General features: G+C 39.9%; 1 protein-coding gene across 3 annotated transcripts in view; it reads right to left on the bottom strand.

The window, feature by feature from the left end:
• The window catches only part of LOC310689629 (macrophage mannose receptor 1-like), a 158,629-nt gene that overhangs the window by 13,700 nt on the left and 121,527 nt on the right, over window positions 1-23,402 (bottom strand). Inside the window, exons 2-19 of one of the 3 annotated variants that reach the window (XM_083467369.1) lie at window positions 22,024-22,425; window positions 20,697-20,870; window positions 19,512-19,676; window positions 18,735-18,848; window positions 17,642-17,785; window positions 16,751-16,933; window positions 16,089-16,246; window positions 15,288-15,401; window positions 11,426-11,541; window positions 10,433-10,581; window positions 8,632-8,831; window positions 7,332-7,453; window positions 4,897-4,975; window positions 3,716-3,857; window positions 3,261-3,296; window positions 2,603-2,772; window positions 1,780-1,847; window positions 112-212 (exon numbers count right to left, since the gene is read on the bottom strand). The exons of 1 other annotated variant lie outside the window; for it this stretch is intronic. In XM_083467369.1, coding sequence (XP_083323495.1) covers window positions 112-212; window positions 1,780-1,847; window positions 2,603-2,772; window positions 3,261-3,296; window positions 3,716-3,857; window positions 4,897-4,975; window positions 7,332-7,453; window positions 8,632-8,831; window positions 10,433-10,581; window positions 11,426-11,541; window positions 15,288-15,401; window positions 16,089-16,246; window positions 16,751-16,933; window positions 17,642-17,785; window positions 18,735-18,848; window positions 19,512-19,676; window positions 20,697-20,870; window positions 22,024-22,425 — 2,637 coding nt within the window. The remainder of the gene's footprint in view (window positions 1-111; window positions 213-1,779; window positions 1,848-2,602; window positions 2,773-3,260; window positions 3,297-3,715; window positions 3,858-4,896; window positions 4,976-7,331; window positions 7,454-8,631; window positions 8,832-10,432; window positions 10,582-11,425; window positions 11,542-15,287; window positions 15,402-16,088; window positions 16,247-16,750; window positions 16,934-17,641; window positions 17,786-18,734; window positions 18,849-19,511; window positions 19,677-20,696; window positions 20,871-22,023; window positions 22,426-23,402) is intronic. One more of the 3 variants, XM_083467370.1, reaches the window with a different exon arrangement.

The following is a 23,402-nucleotide window of genomic DNA, read 5'->3' on the forward strand; positions in this document are numbered from 1 at the left end:
AAGTCCAGATAAGCCTGTGTTGTACTTGTTCTTTATTAATTCCTTTCCCCGTCCTCAAACACACAGTTTCTCAAGATTTTTGTTTTAATGGTAGTATTTTATTCTACTTACCTGTGCTGTAATACATGACCACACAGTTTTCGTCATCATTTGCAAAGTTGGGTTCATTAGGTGCCCAGGCTGCATAGGTCACTGGAGTTCCATCCAACCAGCTAGAAAAAATGATACGACAGTATTGGACAGAACAATGTAATTGTCTTTTATTTACATTGCATATTTCCACAATGGTTTTTGCTGTTTGTGGGCTTTTTTAGTCAAGGGAACAGCAGGTCCAGAAAACATTTCACTGTTGAACCTTGCAGGGCAGCATTAAGTTGGCAGCATTAAGAATATCCAGCAAAATTACGGAAGTAATGTAATCAGAATGACTAGGAAAACAATCCTAATCTTGAAAGACTGAGATGCTGTTAAAGAGGAGCAAATTGCCAGTTATTTTCTTTAATAATAATTTTGTATCACCATGCCAGGAAGCATTTGGAATTTCTGCCTGAGGCAAGGAAACGTCTTCTTTAAGATAATGCATTAAGACTTTGCTTCAAATAATGTTAATAGATAGAATTATGAACAGCTCATTTATTAGGGTTAACAAAATTGGTGATGAGGCTTTAGCCCTGGCCCAGCCCTATCCTCAAAAATGAATTAGTAGTAGTAGTAATAGTAATGATGATGATGCTGATGATGATGTGCCCAATGGCTGACAGGTAGTGAAGTATGGGGTTCTTACAGTTACTGGGGCAGTTCATTTTAATTAGAAGAAAATGAAATGCTTGTATTTTATAGGTGGAATGTAACATTCATAGTTGAGAAATGATCAAATTGGTTCTTAATTTACACACATTTAAAAAAACCACCTCATTTACAACTGCAACCTTAATGTCCTGATTGGGGAGGGGGGCAGTAGTGAAGGAGAACAGCAGATGGCTCATGCAAGGGAAGAGGAGCGAGGTTGGGCATGCCTTCACATTGCTCATTTGCTGGCCTGAATGGAAGAAAGGCCAGGTATGTCAGGTGTGGGGACAACCATCAGCTGGAAAGCACTCTTAGTCTCTTCTAGTGGCATCCCAAAGGGCCGTAGGTGGGAGATGGGGAATGTCATTGCTCCAACATTCAGAGCATGGCTGGGAGGAAAGCAGAAGACAGACATAACTGGAGACACACCACACTCAAGATACATAAAACAACTGTAGGAGTCAGGCAGATAGGAGGGTGGTACCCTCTTCCTCAGTGTATAAAAAGAAAGTTCACAGGGGGAGAGCAGCCTGAGACCTAATACAGCTTAGAGAGACAAAGAAGTGGTGACAGCCTAGTAAATGGTATTCTCCACAGTTTGGGGGTACATTGTGGGACTAGGAAGGTGTTGGATCCATAGGATCCAAGCCTTCCCCATGTTCATTTTCCAGCCATGCCAAAATTGGGGCTTTCATGTTATTAGGCTGTGAGATTTTATGAGGTGGTGAGGAGAAGGTAACTGACATTAAAGCTTCCTCTTCGTGGTCATGGAGGGAAATCTGAAGTTTCATGTAGCCTCCAGGACACCATTACAAGGAATGTACCTCTGTATTTGGAAGAGTCCTAAATTTCCTTTAGAGATCAACTGGGGGGGGGGAATCTTATAGCTTAGATTAATTAATATTAGCCTAGTTACTTAGGAGAAACTTAGATTTACAATTTTGTTAAAAATCTGATTTCCACTTTTAATTTTTCTTCTTCTTTACTTACCCGAACTTTCTATCAAGACCCAATATTAAACCAATGTGAATGTTCTTGTAACTTCCATAAAGCTTGTTCTACAACATACAAAGGAATAATTAGAAGCAAATGAAACAATATAGTATTCAGATGCAGAGCAATGTAGGTTATTCCACAGGAAGTGCAGAATTCATAAATCAGGCAATACAGAAAGGTTTGTAATGATGAGCACAGCATCTGTGCTTTTTACAAACTTCATTAAAGGTTGCCAGTTAAGATAAATTAAAACATGCCAGCTAAAATTAAACTAAGCATGGAAGAAAATTTTGCATCATGTTGTAATATACTAATGTAGAGCTTCACTGATTTAAGCTGGTTTATTGAAGATTTTTGGTTCTATGTAAGAATTACAGTGCAACTCAAACAATCAGCTTTCATGTAGAATTCTACCCACTATTTCCCAGCTCACTCGTCCACTTAGTGAATTGCACTTTTTTGTTTTTTAACTGAGGAGAGGGAGGGGGGAAATTAAACAATGAATGTAAGAACCCTGAATGTCTGGAATCCTGATTACACAGAGACATTTTTCAGCACTCTTCTGTGCTCATGAGTAAAGCATGAATCTGTGATGATCAGTGGAGTGAGTGGATCATACATTCTTTTTTAAACTTGGAAAGCCTCACTTACCTGTTAGTGCCGGATGCTACAGGGAAAGTATATGGCCACAGAAAGTCAAAGTCCTTTAGGCTGCAATTTTCTACACACTTACTTGGAAGTAAAACCCATGAGGCTTACATCTCAGCAGACCCAGCTATATTTGATTAGGAAATCATATGTTCCAATTATTTCTTACATATTTCCACAAAAACTTTTGTTCGCTTTCTCTTTCAATGACTGCAAGATCTCCGCCATGCTTCTTGCAGTATGCCCGAGCTCTTTCTGCAGATGCTGTTTCATTACTGAAATAGTACTCATTGCCCTCATACAAGATCCAGCCATTTTCAATTCTTTTGAATGAATATTCTGTAACAGAAGAAGTATTAATTTCATTTAAAATATTTCTTAACTATTCTGCATCAAAAGATTTCACAGTGGTATTCAGACATGTGAATAGCTTTAAATCACCCAGCCAGCAATTCTCCAGTGTTTCAGGAAGGAATCTTTCAATCCCTACCTGAAGATGCTAAGGACAGAACCTGTGGCTTTCTGCATGCAAAGGATCCAGTTGAATGTAGCCAATTTGAGGAGCGAGAAAGCCCAAGCCAGAGAGTATCTACCATGGGATCCTCATGACAGAACTGCCCACTTTCCATTAGATTACAAAAGACCTCTTTGTTCTGAGGGAAAGCAGAAACTGGGAAGCTGAGGCCAGGGAGCAAACATATCTTTGGCTCCTGACAGACCCCCCAATAGCCTGAAAGACCTGTTAAGGCAGCTCCACCCCTGCTTTCCATGGTGCTGCTTAAGATAGACCTGTGTGAGCTGAGGAAAAGTGAAATCACCCAACATACCGAAATGATTGCTTGGCTCCGGTTTTAGTGACACACCTGAAAAACCAAACACATATTTATTATATCCTAGTGAAATTTATTGTATTACGTTATTTCATACAAACAGGAGTTTGTAAAAATGAAAGTGTTATTTTTACATTTCCATGGCAAAATTAACAACCTAATGCAGAGGAACTATCAGCAAATACCGATATTCACCATGGTGTACATGGCTCAGGTTCCTTGTTCTAATTGAAATGGAGTACTTTACATCTCTGTATGAAAGCCAAGGATATTAACCCTGCAACAATCATTATGAAGGCTAAATGTGTTTCATATTTCTCATTTTTAACCTCTTCTCAAAAGGCAAAAGGTTAATAATCATGTTTTTAAAAAATCAGGTTTCAGCAGTGCAGCAGATGAAGGCCCTGTTGGCTTTGTTTAATGAACCTGTTGTAAATGAAGAGGAATCTTACCTCTCTTTATTTGGCAAATCCAATTCAGAAAATGCTCACACCAGGAAGCTTTCCACCATGAATAAAACGAAGCCACTCCTCTGCATCCCATGTCTTTATCTCTTAAAACTTGATAGAGAAAGCTTCTCTCTTCGTAGTTTAGCTACAGTAGGAATAAAGTTTTCTTACTCATTTTCTTTCTAAGAATTATCAAGGGTAACATATAGAAAAGGAGAGACTTACAGCGGCAGTTTTTGAATGACTTGTACACTAAGGTTACCAGACGTCCCCATTTCCCAGGGACAGTCCCTGGATTTACAAATCAGTCCTCATACAAAATCCATTGAAGTTGAAAAGTGTCCCCAGATTCATTGAAAAAAAATCTGGTAACCTTATTGTACACACATATGCATGTATATACGTAGAGAGAGATGGGCTGTCATTTTCACATTAATACTCTGTGTGTGTGTGTGTGTGTGTGTGTGTGTGTGTGTGTGTGTGTTACAGGTGTAAGCTTCTGCAAGTTATTCAGATGCCTGGCCATGTCATCTGGGCTAGAGGGGAGCAGATGTATCACCTGGTCAGCCCACAGCATCATGGTAATGGAAATGCATAGATTTAAGGAGATGGTAAAAAGCAAATGCATTTTTTTCTGGTTATCTTATCACTCTACTTTTTTAAAAAGATGAAATAATTTGCATCTGGGTTGTTGTTGTTTTTACTTTAAGTTGTTCTAATTATTTTAGTTGAAATGATTGCTTTCCCAAACCAGGTTTGCCTCAGGTAGTGCAGCACCAGCAGAACCAGGGAAGTAATGCAGCAGCCACAATCTCTGTTTGCCCTAAGCCATAGCTTGGCTTTGCGTTATATGCAAAGTGGATAGTTAGTCTGTGTTCTCATGTTTTTCCTTTTAAAAAAAAATTAAATTAAATGTTCCTTACACACACACAACTGAGCAAGCAATAACTTCAAGCAACTGTGCAGTAATTGCCGTAAGTGTTGGGTCCAAAAATTAGATTACCCATCACATTTATAAATACTTTAATGCTGGACACTTCAATAACTAAACTTTTAAAGTATTGCTATGGTCTCAATCAAAGTTCACTCTGAGAACAAGAGAACAAGAGGCTTGAATACTAAGATTATAAATGAATTTGCAAATAATTTTACCAACAATGCATTAGTATTCATCATTTACTTACAGGAGTTCCATCACTCCAAGTAAATCCTTTATCGGACTCCAACTCACTTAAACCAATCCAATAATAGTCTGCAGAAGACCTAAAATATATAAAAAAATATTGTAAGCAGAGAGTTGATTTCAAGAGTTTTAAAATTTACAATATAATGACTACTCTGAAGATCACCTTAGATGAGCCATTTGGAGCAGGAACTCTGTGTGTGTGTGTGTGTGTGTTCAGATTACACGTGGTCATTTCTTAGGCATGCTTGCATTACATGCTAAGTCATTGGATATTTACAGGTGACTGTATTATAAACTAGGACATGAGTAAGCAAACTAAGGCCCGGGGGCCGGATCCGGCCCAATCACCTTCTAAATCCAGCTTGCGGATGGTCCTGGAATCAGTGTGTTTTACATGAGTAGAATGTGTCCTTTTACTTAAAATGCATCTCTGGGTTATTTGTGGAGCATAGGAATTTGTTCATCTTTTTTCCTTCAAAATATAGTCTGGCCCCCCACAAGGTCTGAGGGACTGTGGACCAGCCCCCTGCTGAAAAAGTTTGCTGACCCCTGAACTAGGAGTTCCCAATGCAGTCCATGGGCACATTTAGAAATCTTATAAAACTATCATGGGCACCACACCAAAATGGGGCCATAACAAGTGATGATGGATAAATAAGTTTCTGAAGAAACTGAGTATGAGGCAGAGGTTTGATCTGAACCCAAACAATCAAAACCCATATCATAACAAAACACCTATTTCACAGAAGTCAAACTGGTGATTCTTAGAGAGAAGTAACCTACCAGCCAATCCATAGAGGGCAAGCCTAAGACATATTGCTGCCTGATGCGTTCCTGCCCTGGTCCCAGGAAACATCCCCAAATGTGTGCGCGTACACACATTCTGCCCTAGGATCATCATTCAGACTTTCATAAACATAAACTTTTCTCCCCCAGGATTGTCACGCAGACATGGACCCCACACAAATCTCATCAATTTTCTCACACACTCAAATAGTCGGCCAGAGTAGTGTGTGCTATGGTTGCAAGGTCTGTGAAATTCCTTGTTGTTAAAGGTAATAATGACACAGGATTAATACACTGATATGTACCGGTAACTATGATATTTTTGTTATATGTATGTTTGTGGCACAACACTTCCTTTTATTTTGAAAGAAATGTGGTGTCAATTAAAGCCCATATACCATTCTTGTAGGTGTATGCACTTTACTCTGTATAGAATGGACCTTTATTCTTTGCAACTGTATTGTTTTACTTAAAAAGTCTCTCTCTCTCTCTCTCTCTCTCTCTCTCTCTCTCTCTCTCTCTCTTGCAAATGGTTTCATACTTAATGCTATCACTCAATTGTTTTATATTTTGGGTATTCTTGGGGAACATTTCACCACAAAACCAAACTGACATGGTACTTAATAGATAAATAAATGATTGCGCATCCATTAACACTTATCTCAGGGATAGCCAAAGTGATCCAAACTCTCAGTGTTGGAGTACAGTTTTCATCATCCATGAGTAGTGACCAGATTGATTGGGACTGATGGAAGTTGGAGTACAACAACCTCTGGAGGACAAGTTATGCTTGACTTAACCCTTTCCCTGCTACTGCTTCTATGTTGCAATACATCACCAAGTGATGTATTTGTTTCTTTTAGTTCCGTTTAACAGTGTTATTACTCTAATATTTTATGTGGTTTTTATTTTATTTTTTAAGAAGTGGCTCTCTGTGCTCACCAAGTATATAAAAAACAATTAAATTTTCCCTTTTGCTATGCATGCAAGCAAAATGTGCCTTTAAAAAGTCACAATTTAAAGGTTGAACTGATGTGCTCCAACCCCAAAACCAGCTGGACTGTACATGGGTAGCAAAATTGTGATACATGTTGCAATTTGGGGGTAGGACAGTGGTGTTCCTTCTGGGTTCAAGCAGCTGGGAGTTACCTCTTTTATTTCCCAGAAATTCCCTGCTCCTCAGAAAAGAGAAAACTATGTGATAATGTAGTGTTATTTTGAGGAGGGCGTCTAGAAAACAAAAATGGCCATTGCCAGCTGTTGGTCATTGCAATGTGTTTGCAAAAGATGGTGGGATAAAGGAAAACTGGGAGGTGCCAGTCTCAGCTCCTCCTTTCAGGAAAGCGCAGCAAGCAAGAGAGAGGGATGACACTGTTGCTGTGACCTCCACTTCTGCCAGTTTGGATTAATTCCTCTGTTTGCAATAAATGACAATTTCTAGTGATGCCTCGGGTACCATGTGGTTTTGTGCCATGGCTGAAGTGTGTGATGCAGCAGGATTTAGAGTGTTAACTTTAAAAGGGAAATAGGTTTTGGTATGTGTATTGGTTTGGGAAGTGTGAACTGGAAAGCTGATATTAAAATGCCATTAAACCAGAAGAGTTTTTGATTCTGAGACAATGAGGATTAACATTATATGAAACTCACAACTCTGATAGCATTTTCTGTTCTTCTTCACTATGAACAGAAACGAGGTCTCCTCCAATTGCTCTACAGAAATCTCGTGCTTCAAGCCAAGATTTCTTGCTCTCTTTCTCTTTTTTATAGGCCTAAAGGCATAAAAATATAGTTAAACATAAGTAATATTAATCTGTTTTAAATCTATAACGTTCCCTCTCCCTGAATATTGGTAATTCCCTTCTTTATTTCCTAACCAAGGTTCATATCCTGATACTCTGATACCCTTTTCTATTGGTTCTCCAACTTCATATTATACATCTGATTTGACTACTTTTGCTTCTGAGCAATAACCAGTTCCAGCACCCATGTTTTTATCCCAACACAGCTGTAAACATTTTATATTGTCCACCCTATTCCTGTCACTGTAATCCATTTTTACTTATTTAAACTTTAAATTGTTGAAACCCACCCTGGGATCTATTGGTGAAGAGTGGATAGCTGTAGTAGTAATAGTAGTAATACCAATTCAGTTAAAAGGTTTTTCTTGCCCTTTTCTTTGACAAATCACAAATTACTTCCCCCAAGTCAATTTCTTTGGCAAGGTCACATTTGGTAGAAAAAAGTATGATGAGTGCCAGTTTTCGGAATATTTTTTTGCTACTGTCACTGGCAGGGTGCAAAAAATCTGGATCGCTATTAAAATTAGATGCATTGTGTTTTGTTTTTGCTGTGAATCTCATTTAATAAGATAAGTGAGGATATCTAAAACTCTTTCTAAAAAGTAAATTGAAGGATTTTTCCTCCCAGAACCAATGTTACACAAGGTGAACTATCTGAAAGATCTGGTGGATACTTGTGAGGCAGCCATTTAGAATCTTATTTCAGTTCCTTAGGCTCCAGAGTCACATATTTTAGGACTCAGCCAAATATGAAATGAATATTCTTGGTTGTTTTGAACCTGTGTTTGAATTCATAGATGACAAAGACACATAGAAAACATTCCCTCTGGACACACTCTCCGTAAATATCATAAACCATGATCTATAGTTGAGAGCCAAAAATCCATTCTGATCTACCTCTAACCTCCCCAATGAGCTACATTCTGCCCACTCCTCCACTAAAATATAAAAAGTCTGTACTTCAAATCAACTACAGTTCAAAATATTAAAGTAAAACTCCACAATAAAGAGAATCACAAAAAACCTGCATTGAACATTGACTTTAAAACTAAAACCACACCCTCAAATATCTCAAATGGTTTACTGATAGAGAAGAGCCGTTTCTGCCTTGCCTTTCTATTTAAGCAGACAAGAACTGGTATGCCTACCTTGAAACACACATTTCTAGTACTGCTTGAACGCCATCCTTCTGGGCATGGAGGTGGAAGACTTGGTGTGGGGGCAGGAGTTGTTGTTACACCTTCTGCCCATTGTTTGCAGATGAAGGCTGCCTTCTCATCACAGTTCACAACATCCCACAAGCCAGCTGCAGTTCCAGTTCTCATGGCAACACAGCCAAGATGTTGCCCTTTTGGAGACACAAGACAAGAGCCAATTCAATTGAATTTCTGTTCATATGTGTAAAACTACTACTATTACTATTACTATTACTACTACTACTGCTACTAACAACAACAACAACATTGATGTAGAAGCCTTTTGTGAAATATCATTCCAGTTAGGCTTCAGGAAGTACCGTATTTAGTACAGTATATAAAACAGTATATAGGTTTTATCAGTTAAAATAGGCCACAACTTTATTTGTTACAGATGTGAACAATTTGGCACAGGCATTGGGTGAAGCGAGACTACAGCACTCCAGCCTGTCTGCTGGGAGTTATCTAAGGCTAAACCACCACTAGGGGGGCCCTATGACCTACATCAAATAGGGGTAGCCCCCCAGGAGTCCTTGTTGGAGGATTGCTATGGCCCTGTCCCCATCTGGGCACCAGACAGAAGCTGCTTCTCCTGGATCCCTTTAACAGGATACCTTCCACCAAGGAGGGGGAGATAGAGTCTATAATCTCCTCTCCAGCCAAGACCAAGGTTTACCCGATGCCTCACAAAGTTGTGAAAGCCTGCCCACAGCCTTTAGACCTTTACTGGTCTTTACTGATAGACAAAATACTCTCAGCCATCTCTGTCCAATCAAACATTTCCCATTGCATATGCCCCTACAAACAGCAAAACCTGTACTACTGTTAGAAATGTACCGTATTTTTTGCACCATAACACTCACTTTTTTCCTCCTAGAAAGTAAGGGGAATGTCTGTGCGTGTTATGGAGGAAATGCCTACGGGTGGCATGCCTACGGATTTTCCTCCTCTAAAAACTACGTGCGTGCTATGGTCAGGTGCGTGTTATAGAGCGAAAAATACGGTACTTAACACACAGCTGCCCAATGCAGGTTAATTCTGCGTCCAGGGCAGCAGTCTACCATCTCCACTTGTTATGCCTGCTGACACCCTGTCTACCTTCACCCTGTCTCACCAGAGTGGTGCATGCTCTGGTTATCTCCTGCCTGGACTACTCCAATGTGCTTTATGTGGGGCTACCTTTGAAGGCAACTCATAAACTACAGCTAACCCAGAATGTGGCAGCTAGATTGGTGACTGGGAGCAGTTGCTGGGACCATATAACACTAGTCCCAAAGGATCTGCATTGGCTCCCAATACATTTCCAAGCACAATTCCGAGTGTTGGTGCTGACCTTTAAAGCCCTAAACGGCTTCAGCCCTGTATATCTGAAGGAGTATCTCTACTCCCATTGTTCAGCCTGGACACTGAGATCAGCTCTGAGGTTCTTCTGGTAGATCCCCCACTGCAAGAATGGAAGTTACAGGGAACCAGGCAAAAGACCTCACTAGTGGCATCTGCCCTGTGGAACACACTCCCATCAGATGGTAAGGAAATAAATAACTATATGACTTTTAGAAGGCAGCCCTGTACAGGGAAGTTTATAACAGTTCATGTTTAATTGTGTTTTTGATATTTTTTTGGGAGCTGTCCAGAGTGGCTGTGGCAACACAGTCAGATAGGTGGCATATAAATATTGTTGTTGTTGTTGTTAATGACAATGTAGAAGCCCCTTGTAAAATATTACTCCAGTTAGGCTTCAGGAAGTACCTACCAGGCATTGCTGAATTCCAGTGGGTAAACAGAACACCATCTCCATTGGTCCAGTTAAATGTCCCTGGTTGCTGTATGCCTGAAAGGCCAATCCAGAAATATTTTTCAGAACGAAGCCCAACTAGACTAGTCAGGTAGGCCTGTTCATATCTGTGGAGAAAAATGAGTAATAAATGCATTAAAAGTGGGTGCTTCTTATTTTTTTAAGAAAAAGTTAATTTTCAGGACATACTGGAGTTGGCCACTCTGTACATCAAAGCAGAAGTGAGTTCAACAGCTATAAATCCAAAGTGTCAGACTCCACTACAGAATCATTGTGGTTGGTGATCCCTGTAATTTATATGAAAAATATGCTTTTGTCCTGCTGATCAAAATGCTGAAGGAGATCTTCAGATGCAGGAGATCAGAAGGAGATCACATGCAGAAGGTAGCTGTATACTTAGTTAACTTCAGCTACCTTCGCATAAATTGGGTGCATGTGTGTTCAAATCGCAACATAGAGGTAAATGTTCTAAATGCCTTATGTGGCTGTGCTGCCTGACCCAGAGAGGCTGTGTAAAGCATACACAACTCAAGAATTCTGGGAACTGTGATTTACCCCTCACAGAGCTATAATTCAAAGTACCCTTAATAAACTACAGTTCTCATGATTCTTTTTCCGGGGGGGGGTGCGCGTCAAATGTATGGTGTGTAGACAGCTTTAGTCTTATGTGGTGCCTAGGTGGGCCTGTTGCAAGAGTGTCATTGAACCAGTTGGGTATATAGACCATAGTATTTTCAAAGAAAAAGGTAAAAACACACACATGCCCTAAGCTTTCAGGTCCACTGTCACGAAGCAACACATCTACATATTGCATGTATCAGCACAATCCATACCGATTATTTCTCTGCTAGTAATCTTAGAATATTCAGAAATAAACCAATTTTGCATTTCATCGATATTAAAAACACTTCTATTTGTTCCTTTCTTCTGGAAGGAAAATCTTTTTAATACCTGTTTTCCACAGAAGTCAGAGATCCCTTATTTGTTTCGCATAATTTCTTTGCTTCTGAAAATGTTACAGATGTTTGTCCAATTAAATAACAATAGACACCGTGCCTTTTCCAACCCTGTCAATATAAAAGAAACAACAACCACTTATTATTGCAGTATTAGGTTGGAGACACTGAGGTTTTTAAAATAATTTTATTTTCTCATTTTACAAATATTATAACAAAGATAAATTTACATAAGCAATTTAAAAAACCGAATCTCAATATCGTCCCCCTCCCCACTTTCTGTGGTTACTTATATTATCTATTTTACCACTACATATCCAATTCAAATCTATTTACTAGTTATCCTTTATATTCTATTTAGTTTATTCTCACTGCACGTTTTTATGTCAGTTCTGCTAATGATTTAAGATGAGGATTTCTTTTATGTACCACCCCTCCTTTGTGAACACAGAACCCTCCTTCCAATGACTAGCTAGTTCCAGCTGCTCTGCAGTCAGCAACATTGTGAACAATTCTCTATTTAACAACAACAACAATGTGGAATATTGAATTTATTTTATTATTATGTTTATTACCACTTCCAATCAATAACAGCATTAGAATCACATCTAAGTATAGGATATTTTTTTTGGTAATTTTGCCTAATTAGAAAAATACACCCTTCCAATTTTTTTGAGCTAGTATAGGGCAATCCCACCACATGAAGCATGAAGTATCAATCCTCTTTCACTGCATCTCCTCCAGCATAGCAGTGAAGTTCCTTTTATAACATACGATAGTTTAACAGGTGTCCAGTACCACCCGAATATTATCTTTAAAGTAACTTACTGAAAACACACTGGAATTGAGAGACTGAGTTTATTTTAGTGACACTGCTGAAAGTTTATTAAAACAGGAATCTTCGTCCAGCTTGAGGTACCACCGAAATTGCATAGAGTATGCCCCAGATAGTGTGGTTGCTGACCTTGAGCCAGACATACTGGAGAGTGAAGTCAAATGGGCCTTAGAAAGCACTGCTAATAACAAGGCCAGTGGAAGTGATGGTATTCCAGCTGAACTATTTAAAATTTTAAAAGATGATGCTGTTAAGGTGCTACACTCAATATGCCAGCAAGTTTGGAAAACTCAGCAGTGGCCAGAGGATTGGAGAAGATCAGTCTACATCCCAATCCCAAAGAAGGGCAGTGCCAAAGAATGCTCCAACTACGGCACAACTGCACTCATTTCACACGCTAGCAAGGTTATGCTTAAAATTCTACAAGGCAGGCTTAAGCAGTATGTGGACCGAGAACTCCCAGAAGTGCAAACTGGATTTCGAAGGGGCAGAGGAACCAGAAACCAAATTGCAAACATGCGCTGGATTATGGAGAAAGCTAGAAAGTTCCAGAAAGACATCTACTTCTGCTTCATTGACTATGCAAAAGCCTTTGTGTCGACCACAGCAAACTATGGCAAGTTCTTAAAGAAATGAGAGTGCCTGATCATCTCATCTGTCTCCTGAGAAATCTCTATGTGGGACAAGAAGCTACAGTTAGAACTGGATATGGAACAACTGATTGGTTCAAAATTGGGAAAGGAGTACAGCAAGGCTGTATATTGTCTCTCTGCTTATTTAACTTATATTCAGAATTAATCATGTGAAAGGCTGGGCTGGATGAATCCCAAGCTGGAATTAAGATCGCCGGAAGAAATATCAACAACCTCAGATATGCAGATGACACAACCTTGATGGCGGAAAGTGAGGAGGAATTAAAGAACCTTTTAATGAGGGTGAAAGAGGAGAACGTAAAATATGGTCTGAAGCTCAACATCAAAAAAAACGAAGATCATGGCCACTGGTCCCATCACCTCCTGGCAAATAGAAGGGGAAGAATTGGAGGCAGTGAGAGATTTTACTTTCTTGGGCTCCATGATCACTGCAGATGGTGACAGCAGTCACGAAATTAAAAGACGCCTGCTCCTTGGGAGAAAGGCGATGGCAAACCTAGACAGCATTTTAAAAAGCAGAGACATCACCTTGCCAACAAAGGTCCATATAGTTAAAGCCATGGTTTTCCCAGTAGTAATGTATGGAAGTGAGAGATGGACCATAAAGAAGGCTGATCGCCGAAGAATTGATGCTTTTGAATTATGGTGCTGGAGGAGACTCTTGAGAGTCCCATGGACTGCAAGAAGATCAAACACATCCATTCTTAAGGAAATTAGCCCTGGGTGCTCACTGGAAGGACAGATCATGAAGCTGAGGCTCCAATACTTTGGCCACTTCATGAGAAGAGAAGACTCCCTGGAAAAGACCCTGATGTTGGGAAAGATTGAGGGCACAAGGAGAAGGGGACGACAGATGGTTGGACAGTGTTCTCGAAGCTACAAACATGAGTCTGACCAAACTGCGGGAGACAGTGGAAGACAGAAGTGCCTGGCGTGCTCTGGTCCATGGGGTCACGAAGAGTCGGACACAACTAAACGACTAAACAACAACAGAAATTAATACATTGGCCATTTCATACAGTCATAGAATTGTAGAGTTGGAAAGGGACCATGAGGGTCATCTAGACCAGCTCCCTGCAATGCAGGAATATTTTGCCCAGCGTGGCGCATGAACCCATGACCCTGAGATTAAGAGTCTAATGCTCTACCAACTGAGCTGAGCCCAGGCAATTGTTACAAGAGTCTAGAGCTGATTTTAGGGAAACATCTGGTAGAAATCCAAATGATGAGTGTGACTTTTACAAACTGTTTCTGGAGCTGAACATATGAAGCTGTCTGCAACAGTTAGATAGTTGGTTTATCTCCTTCAGTATGACAGAAGGTTTCCAGGAGTGTTGTACAAAATCCTCTTGAAATGTCAAGAGTTGATTCTGAGGCCTGCAGCATGTGCTCTGCCCCTGAGTTGCATCACAAGCAGTTGTGCCCATCGCTATTTTGAAAATTGCAGTTGGGTGAAACCAAAAATTTAAAATAGAGCAATAACTAGAGATTGAAATAAAACTGAAATATTTAAAAAGTATGAAGCAGTGAATCGATGTTAAGGATCTTCAATGCACCCATAACATCTCCAAGACATACACACAATCTTCACATGCCCCATATCTTTCTCTGAACCAGGAAATGCTTCATGCTGTCAAATGCATGCAGACCATTATTTGAATGAAATGAAGGAATTGCACTGCCCCTATAAGCAAATACTCCCATAAGCACCTCCACCATATTTTGATTACTAGCTATGATCCATAAGAAGTGATTCCAAGTGATTACTGTTCACACTTGATGCCTTGGAGACTAAGACAGATATATGGGAATATTTCCTGTTGTTGGCAGTGGAAGCAGGGTATCCTGCATATATGTAGTGGATCTGTTCTCAAGTTTAAACATTCTGGAAACAAATTATTAAAAAATAGAAGAAATAGTTGATGTAGTAGCTGTTTTAGATCCATTAGATACATTTTTTTAATGTAAGATCAGCAAAAAAGGGGGCTCTTCCCTACTAATAGGCACATGGGTATAATTACCCTATTTTTTTGGGGGGGGGAGAAGCAGTAACTCTATTGATTAGAAACTCTCTATTGAAACTTTATCCAAATTGATATTGTCTTTCAATCTTTGATAAAGCAGCCTTCCTGCGGTCAGCAGTAAAAAGGAAAAGAAGCAAAGAAAGCTGACCCATGGTGTAGTTGCTGAAGAGGCTTGAGTGGCGATAGGAAGGGTACGAAATTGGAGGGGAGTGGGAAGATAAATTTTACATCTTCCCTCAAGGCTAGAGGTACCTCTGTATTAATGGACAGCTTTAAGAAGAGAAATAGTTGGTGTCTATGCATATTTCACTTTTTAAATCACTACACAGTTTACTTTAGACTTACTTTCTGGCAATTTGGATCAGCAACTTCAGGTTCTCCAGGAAGAGATGCCAAAGGTTGTCTTTTACAGATGTAACCAAGTTCCATTTCACAGAAATAATCTGCCCAGTACCCATTCTAGTGATGGGAATGTGAAGAAATACAAATATTAGTAAAGAGGGGTCTACTGGCTTTCTCATTTTCATCCTGCTTGATGTCTTTGTGTCAATGCAAAGCTTTCCATTTTTGCATGAGTTGGACAACTTCACGAAATTCCTATTACATTTGAACTTCACTGAAATCTTCAGCTGAAACTAATAAAGTATTCAGCTTGAGGATCTGATACTTCTGCTGCTGATGATTAGGACATTGAGTTGGCATGATGGCAGAGAGAGCAGTGCAGGAAGGAGGAAGCAGTGGCCAGCCAGCTGGCCTGGTAATCTGTTTCCAGTACTGCCATTGTAAACCAGCCTGTGATCCTCAGATGAAGGACAGTATAGAAATTTAAGAAGAATTGGTCCCACTTGGCTGGAGAAAATTCAAGGGATTAGTGAAGGTAAGTGTGTGGTGAGGAAGTTGGTGAGGTGTGGGCATTTGGGAGCAAGGTCTAGGAGATCATGGGGCTGGCAAGTGAGTCCAAACAGAGCTTCAATTCCTAGGGCAGCCTAGAAAGAGGGAATGATTGTTAAACCATTCTGGGAATTTTAGCTTTCAATGTGCCAGATTGGCCCTCAATCCATTTATTCAGTCTTTTGTGTAGTAGGCTGAATAAATGTATTGAGGACCAAAGGAAATACATCTCTCTTATAGGAGTCATATTTTTACCTCCCCACTCATGATGACACATTCGTTTTGTACATCATTTATTTGTTGTGGTTTTCCTTTCTGCCACTTGGTGAATGTCACGGTAGAAGCATCACTCCATTCATAATACATCTGAATCTTCTGGTCATTCAGTCCTATCCATAGAAGATCTGTTGGTTCTAAGAACATAAAGCCGTCTTATTTATTTGCCCCCAGTCCAGAGTGCCTAGGATCCTACTGCACACAGCTCTATGGTGCATAGATTTGGAAATGGGAGACCATTTTGAACTGTAGCTCAGTTTGACATGTGCAGCTAGTTACATAAAGATTAATGGAATGCTGAACTACAAATGAGTAGCGTCTAATTGACCAGCATTCGCCAAGCTGCTGCTCTGCAAATATTTTGAGCTGTAACTGTAATCATCCCTGACCATTGGTGATATTGACTGAGGTTGATGGAAGTGCACCACGTTGTGGAAGGCTATAATAGTCAGTGTCATCTCTCATATTTGACTTGTTTGTGCACCTTAATCACTTCAACAGACTATCGCTCTGTGGTGCTTTTCAATAGGGGAGGGCCTTAGTAACATTGTATAATTGTATGTGGTTAGGGGGAAAACCCCGCCCTCTCTCTTTTACACACACCAAATACCAGGAAAACAGAATTTTCTGGATGTACTCACTGTAGCCTAGCTGAGAAATGACAAAGCTGTATTCTTCAATGTTGTGTATACTTATTAAATCTCCACCTTCCTTTCGACAGGACCATAACGCATTCTTCCATGTCTTAAGGTCTCTGTTAAGGCGGTAACAGTGACCTGCATATGCAGCCCAGCCATCTGGACATTTAATTGGTTTAAAGCCATCTAAAAATAAAACAAATATATCTAAGATTGCATGACTGGATGAGCTTTAAAAATTCTGATCTGCCATTATGTTGCCATTGACTCACTTGTGTGCCAGGACCCTGTGACTCCACAGTTCCCCTAAGGGGGTGAATAACCAGACAAGACAACAGTATATAGGTTTTATCAGTTAAAATAGGCCACAACTTTATTTGTTACAGATGTGAACAATTTGGCACAGGCATTGGGTGAAGCGAGACTACAGCACTCCAGCCTGTCTGCTGGGAGTTATCTAAGGCTAAACCACCACTAGGGGGCCCTATGACCTATATCAAATAGGGGTAGCCCCCCAGGAGTCCTCGTTGGAGGATTGCTATGGCCCTGTCCCCAGACAGAAGCTGCTTCTCCTTTTAACAGGATACCTTCCACCAAGGAGGGGGAGATAGAGTCTATAATCTCCTCTCCAGCCAAGACCAAGGTTTACCCGATGCCTCACAAAGTTGTGAAAGCCTGCCCACAGCCTTTAGACCTTTACTGGTCTTTACTGATAGACAAAATACTCTCAGCCATCTCTGTCCAATCAAACATTTCCCATTGCATATGCCCCTACAAACAGCAAAACCTGTATTACTGTTAGAATTGTAATTTTGGACTCTGGCGCCCTCTATACATAATGATGATACAATTATATAGATATAGGTAAACTTCATTCCCAGTTTATCATCCTACCTGAAGGAATAACAGAAGCATCTAATGAAGAGTTTGCTTTTTTGCAAATGTATGCAAGTTTCTCTTGACACTTATCATTCCCCCACTTGCCATTCTTAGACTGCATTGATCCACAGATTTTTTCTGTTTCTGGGGATGGGCTCCCTTTAAGAAAGAGTGAGACAAGTGATCATTGAGTCCTGTGTTAACACTGCAACACTGCAGTTTGAGTTGATCTTTCACAAAGCAGCCTACAATATTTTAAATTAGCACAAAACCATTTAATATATATATGGCCAGAAACGATAAAGTTGAAACTAACCAGCATAGAACAATAATAAATGAGCCACTTTCCAGTAAATTAACCTCATCCATCCATTGCCCCTTCATCAAGAGCTTTTGAAAAGGCTTCTTTAAAAGTTTGAGTCTGCCGAATCTCTACTGGAATTGCATTCCATAATTGTGGAGCCACCATTTTATCACCATATCTTCAGTCTAATCACCTTTACTGGTGAACAATGAAGCAAACCATCTGAGCTGAAAAATGAGTCCAAATGTGTACCCGCTATGCAAATTGGAAGTGGGTGGGTGTGCATAATCTGTGATCTACCTGATAACTGGAAATCTCTGTTTGGGTTTAGGTACCTTTTCACTGGATTATGACTACTGAATTACACCACAATTCCATATTCTATGCAGGAGGAGGGCAATTACATTACTTTAAGAATTATGGCACGAACTGATGTTCTGTTAAGTGTCATTTCCCCTACCACTTCAACACTGTGATGGGAGAATGTGCACTAAAAGATTGCTGTCTCCTACAGAGCTCTTAAAAAACAGAAGAAACTGAATGGAGAGAAAGTGTCAGATCTTCTCAGAATCATGGTACAAGAACTTTAGGGAAAGTTAAACTATTGGTTTAATCATTACAAGAAGGCTACAAAGAATTGTTTTTAAATGCCACATGATTATTCAAAACTAATTCCTTTAGATAGTATATTCTGGATAGTCTAACCTCCTGTAAATCCCTTCAAATTTTTGGCACTTGTGCCTGAAAATTAGGCAGCAATGTTGTTCAGTATTGATCTGATTTGGCAGATAGTTGTTCACTCACCTGGAGCCCAGTTTAAATATCTGAAAGGGTGGTTGCCAATCCACTGCCATCCACTGTCAAGATCCAAGCTGTTCAGACCAATCCAGTAGTAAGTAGGTATACCATTTATTAATCCTATTCATGGAAAATAAAATCAATTAAACTGTATTATATAGCTAGGAGATGTATATTGATGTCAGATCCCCCCCATAAAGCTGGATACCAAATAGAAATTAATCAGAAAAAACTTTTCATCTGGTATGCCGATACAATGCTTCAACCAGCATCAGTTTCAACCAATGAATTTCTGCTTTTCATACAGTTTTTGAAGACACATGGGTCTTATGTCTAAAAGTATTGGGAAAGTGAGAGACAATGTAAGATTATGGCTTTTTGTTCACAACAACAACGTCAGAATTGTATTCCATTGATTAAAAGAGAACATAACACGGTGCATACAACACCAAAATAAATAAATGTAGAGTTTCAAAAGTATTTTACTATATATTCTCCAAGTATATTTTACTTTTTTTTTTCAACCAAAAGGCACTTTAAAACACCAAAAGAACAATATACCAACAATAGGAAGGTGATGATTTGCACAAAAAAGTCATCTGTGTAAGGCAGCAAATGTACTTTAAGGCTGTGTGTGTACACATCCTAAGATATTCTAGGAGTGGAAAGGCACTTTCCATAATTTTCATGTAATTTATGCTTAGAGCTAAGACAGTATTGACTAATTAGCAAAATATCACAAGACACTGATTGCCTCTTCAGGTATGCCTTGTTATGTCCTACCTGTCAGGTATGCTTGTTCATGTAAATCGGTGATGCTCAATAATTCTGCATTCTGTTGCTGGCAACTTTTTCTTGCTTGGTACCATGTTAGAGCTGACTGGGAATTGATCTGATAGAGATCCCCTGTCCAATGGTTTCTGGTCCAGAAGAATTCATTATGGTCATCTGTAAGCATTGTTAACTTGAGTGTCAAATCTTCAAATCACCCATAATTAAGCTAATTCTACAGCTGAGATATATTTGATTCTTTAATGATCTAGATTCTTTGAATTTTCCAAAGAATACTCAAAGCATATTCACATATTAGGTGTGGTTATCTACACATACCTAGATATCTAACTATTTGTGCTTTCCCAGGACCTGGAAACCCTGTGTGCAATCAGGACTTCAGGTTCCAGGATAGTTTTGATGAGTTGGCTTTCTCCCTGTAAACATCCATACCTAACATACCTAATGCATGAATGTACCTGCACCTGTATGGCCGGCACCAGTCCAGAGCTCTTCCCACCTCACTGCTGTTTTGCTTCACCCCATCTCCATTGACACTGCTGCTGGGAGGACACCATGGCCTCCGCCCCACTCACTGCATGAGCCACCACTGGACAGATCTCGAACTGGGAGGGACTCAGGCACAAACACTTAGTTTAACCCACCATCACATAGAGAGACCTATTCCCCATAGAAAGGGAGGCATCTGTTAAAATTTTAGTAGCTCCACTCAAATTGTACCTTCAGGTTCCCTCTCTGTTTTAGTCTTTTTGCCTCTGGAAAACTGCATGCTTTGTTCAACATCAAAACCCAGTTGCCTCTCAGCTGCTCCCCACTGAACAGCTGATGGTTGCGAGGACCAAGGAGTCAGGTGAAATCTGGCTGCAGGCCAGAAGGACCCATGTCTGCTCTATGCTTTGATTTTGGCCTGAACTGGACTACATCCTTATCTCTGTTCCTTTTAGATGAAGAACTGGAGGCTTGATCCTGTAGGGGTCCTGATGTTAATGATAATTCATTTTGTTCTGACTTGCAAAGGAAAAGTTCTTTCCACATTTTCTTTTCTTAAATTGCACAATCTGTAAAGATGAGGCAACAATAACAGCTTCCCTTTTCTTTTGTATGTTAAACATTTCTCTAAGCAGCAAATACGCAATACATAGTAAAGGCTCAAACAAAACATTGTTAAGTGCTTACCTTTTACTGGACAATATCCACTTAAAGAGTCTTTATTCACATCTGCTGTTGTTCCACACCAAAGTTGTCCATTTTCATCGTCATCTCTTATGCACTTTGCATACCATTTATTCTTATACTTGAATGGAAACACACAGGGGGCTCCAAAGGCATTGCCTTCTATGGTATACAGAGCTAAAGGAACATTGGACAGATCATGTTAGGCTGGAATAATTTTGAACACTACAGTGGTGCCCCACAAGACGAATGCCTCGCAAGACGGAAAACTCGCTAGACGAAAGAGTTTTCCGTTTTGGAGGTGCTTCGCAAAACGAATTTCCTATGGGCTTGCTTCGCAAGACGACAATGTCTTGCGAGTTCCTGCTGGGTTTTTTCCTCCCCCCCCCTTTTCTAAGCCGCTAAGCCTCTTATCAGCTGATCCGATCAGCAGATAAGCCACTAAAAGCCGCTAATAGCGCTAATCCGCTAATCCTTCAATGGGCTTGCTTCGCAAGACGAAAAAACCGCTAGACGAAGAGAATCACAGAACGGATTCTTTTCGTCTTGCGAGGCACCACTGTATTGAGAGGCAAACACAAATAAAGCCGAAATAATGAAGACAAAGCCCTCTATAGGACTCTATGTAAACTCAGATATGCACTGTTTGTGTGTACAGGCTTCCATGTTCACCTCAGTGGAATTTTGAGCATCCATCCCTTTGCATGTACGCAGAATAAATGCATGCAATTCCTCCATTATGTGGAATGAATTGTCAGCCTCTGGTGTCTCCAGACAGGGTTAGGAAAGTAGTGTAGAGGAAGGGTACTAAGTTCCCAAAGGTGCCACCACTCAGGTGCCCATGCTGGTTGGTCCAGCTTCTACCTAGCCAAAGCTTGAACCCTCCTGACTGCCCAGCCATCACTTGAGGACATCAACCAGTCAGACCAACAGTCAGCAGCAATCAAGTATTGGGCTCTGTGTGTGAAATCCATAAAAACAACAATATTATAAAACAGTAATATGTATGTTTATATCAGATATATGAAGGTATGTTTAACATCTAAAAGCTATTGTTTGTATGAAGGGGGTATTTTTTAGCTGCTTAATTTTTCAATTTGATCTTTAATTCCCTGACTATATATATAGTTGGTGCTTAAGTTGAGCCACTTTCTTTAGTACTCTGCCTTTAGATCCTATTTTGTCCTTCTTATATAGCTGGAGTCTGGACTGATGGTTATGTGATTTGCATCATACCTATTTTGGGTCCCAGATGTAGGGGATTCAACATGCTGGAATCAGATACACCAACTGAATATCTAAAGAAAGAGGATTAACTCTCTCATTTTACCTTCATAGCCCTTGGAACACAAGCCGTCTTTCGTTCCATAGATCTTCCAGGTACTCTTGCTGGTGGCTACTTTAGAAAGTATAAGACGACTTTTTTGGCCACCTTCGGGATTTAAAAACAAATCCCCCTGTTTGAGTGCAAGGAGGCTCTCATTTCTGCATTCCCATTTCTGAAGTTCAGTCGTCTCATTGCAGGGGGAGAGGGTGAGTGCAACCAGGTTTGACTTGGAAGGCACTGCCAGGCATAATTTCACTGCCATGTTCAAAATCTGGTCGTCGGAAACCCACTTGAAATGTTGCCACTCATTATCCTCATCGCAGTTGACCAGGATGATGGAACGAGATTTCTGAGGTTGTATACAAAGCTTGAGGTTTTCATTTTGTATCAGAAAGCTCTCACTTTCTGCAAAATCAAGAGAGGAAAAATTATAGGAACATGGTGACAAAATTCCACATAGCTTCCAACATGGCAACCACTGGCAGGATGATAACACCAAGAGGCAATAAGATTGAAAGAGCAAACAGAGAAACGCCTCTCATGTTGATTCTGCATTTTACAGTGGTGCGTCTTATTTATCAGAGGTCCATAACTTGCTTAATTCCTAGCCAGGACACTGACTTTGACGTCCTTCTTCCAAATCCTGTTTGCAGTTTATTTTATTCTGAATAAGTTTTTAATCATTTGATTAGTCTCAAAATACTGCATTTTTAAACAAAAAACCCATACATTTATAAATAAAGCTTTTTAAAAAATGAATTTTAAAAAAATAATTCACTCCTTTTGAGTGCCAAACTAGACATGATGCAAGACATCTGAGATTGAATCTTCCTAATTGTTATTTTTAAAATTTATTTATTGCTAAAATAATGGGCTGGGGGCAATTTGGACTGGAGAACAGAGGTGAGCAGGTTCACCTATCCTTCCACATCAGTGCCCTGAAGCTATTTGTCCCCCTGCCACCCACCCCTATCCTGCACTGTACAGGGAATAATATGCTGGCACCAACATTCTGTGAAAAAAATTCCTCTGCCCCATGGCTAAAAACAGCTTTGGTGGAGGATTTGGACAAATGTGTAGAAGGAAAAAGGTTTAGCTCCTCTTGCCTACCCAAACCATTGATCTCATCCAAATATTCCCCACTTGTCTGCTTTTATTAACACCAAGACATCTTCTATGGCCCACAATATGTGGTGACCAACTGATTTCCTATTTATTTATGTAATTAAAACCATTTGCTATACTGCCCATCAGTAGGAATTAGTCTGATGGTGATTTCTTTTTTTTTAAAAAAATAATACACATAAGACATGAGAAATACAGTATCCTAAACGTAGTATCAACAGTCATAAAAAACACCAGGACAAATTCTTACCCGATAG

The sequence above is a fragment of the Podarcis liolepis genome (genome assembly GCF_965112155.1).
Source record: "Podarcis liolepis genome assembly, chromosome: 12".
Lineage (NCBI taxonomy): Eukaryota > Metazoa > Chordata > Lepidosauria > Squamata > Lacertidae > Podarcis > Podarcis liolepis.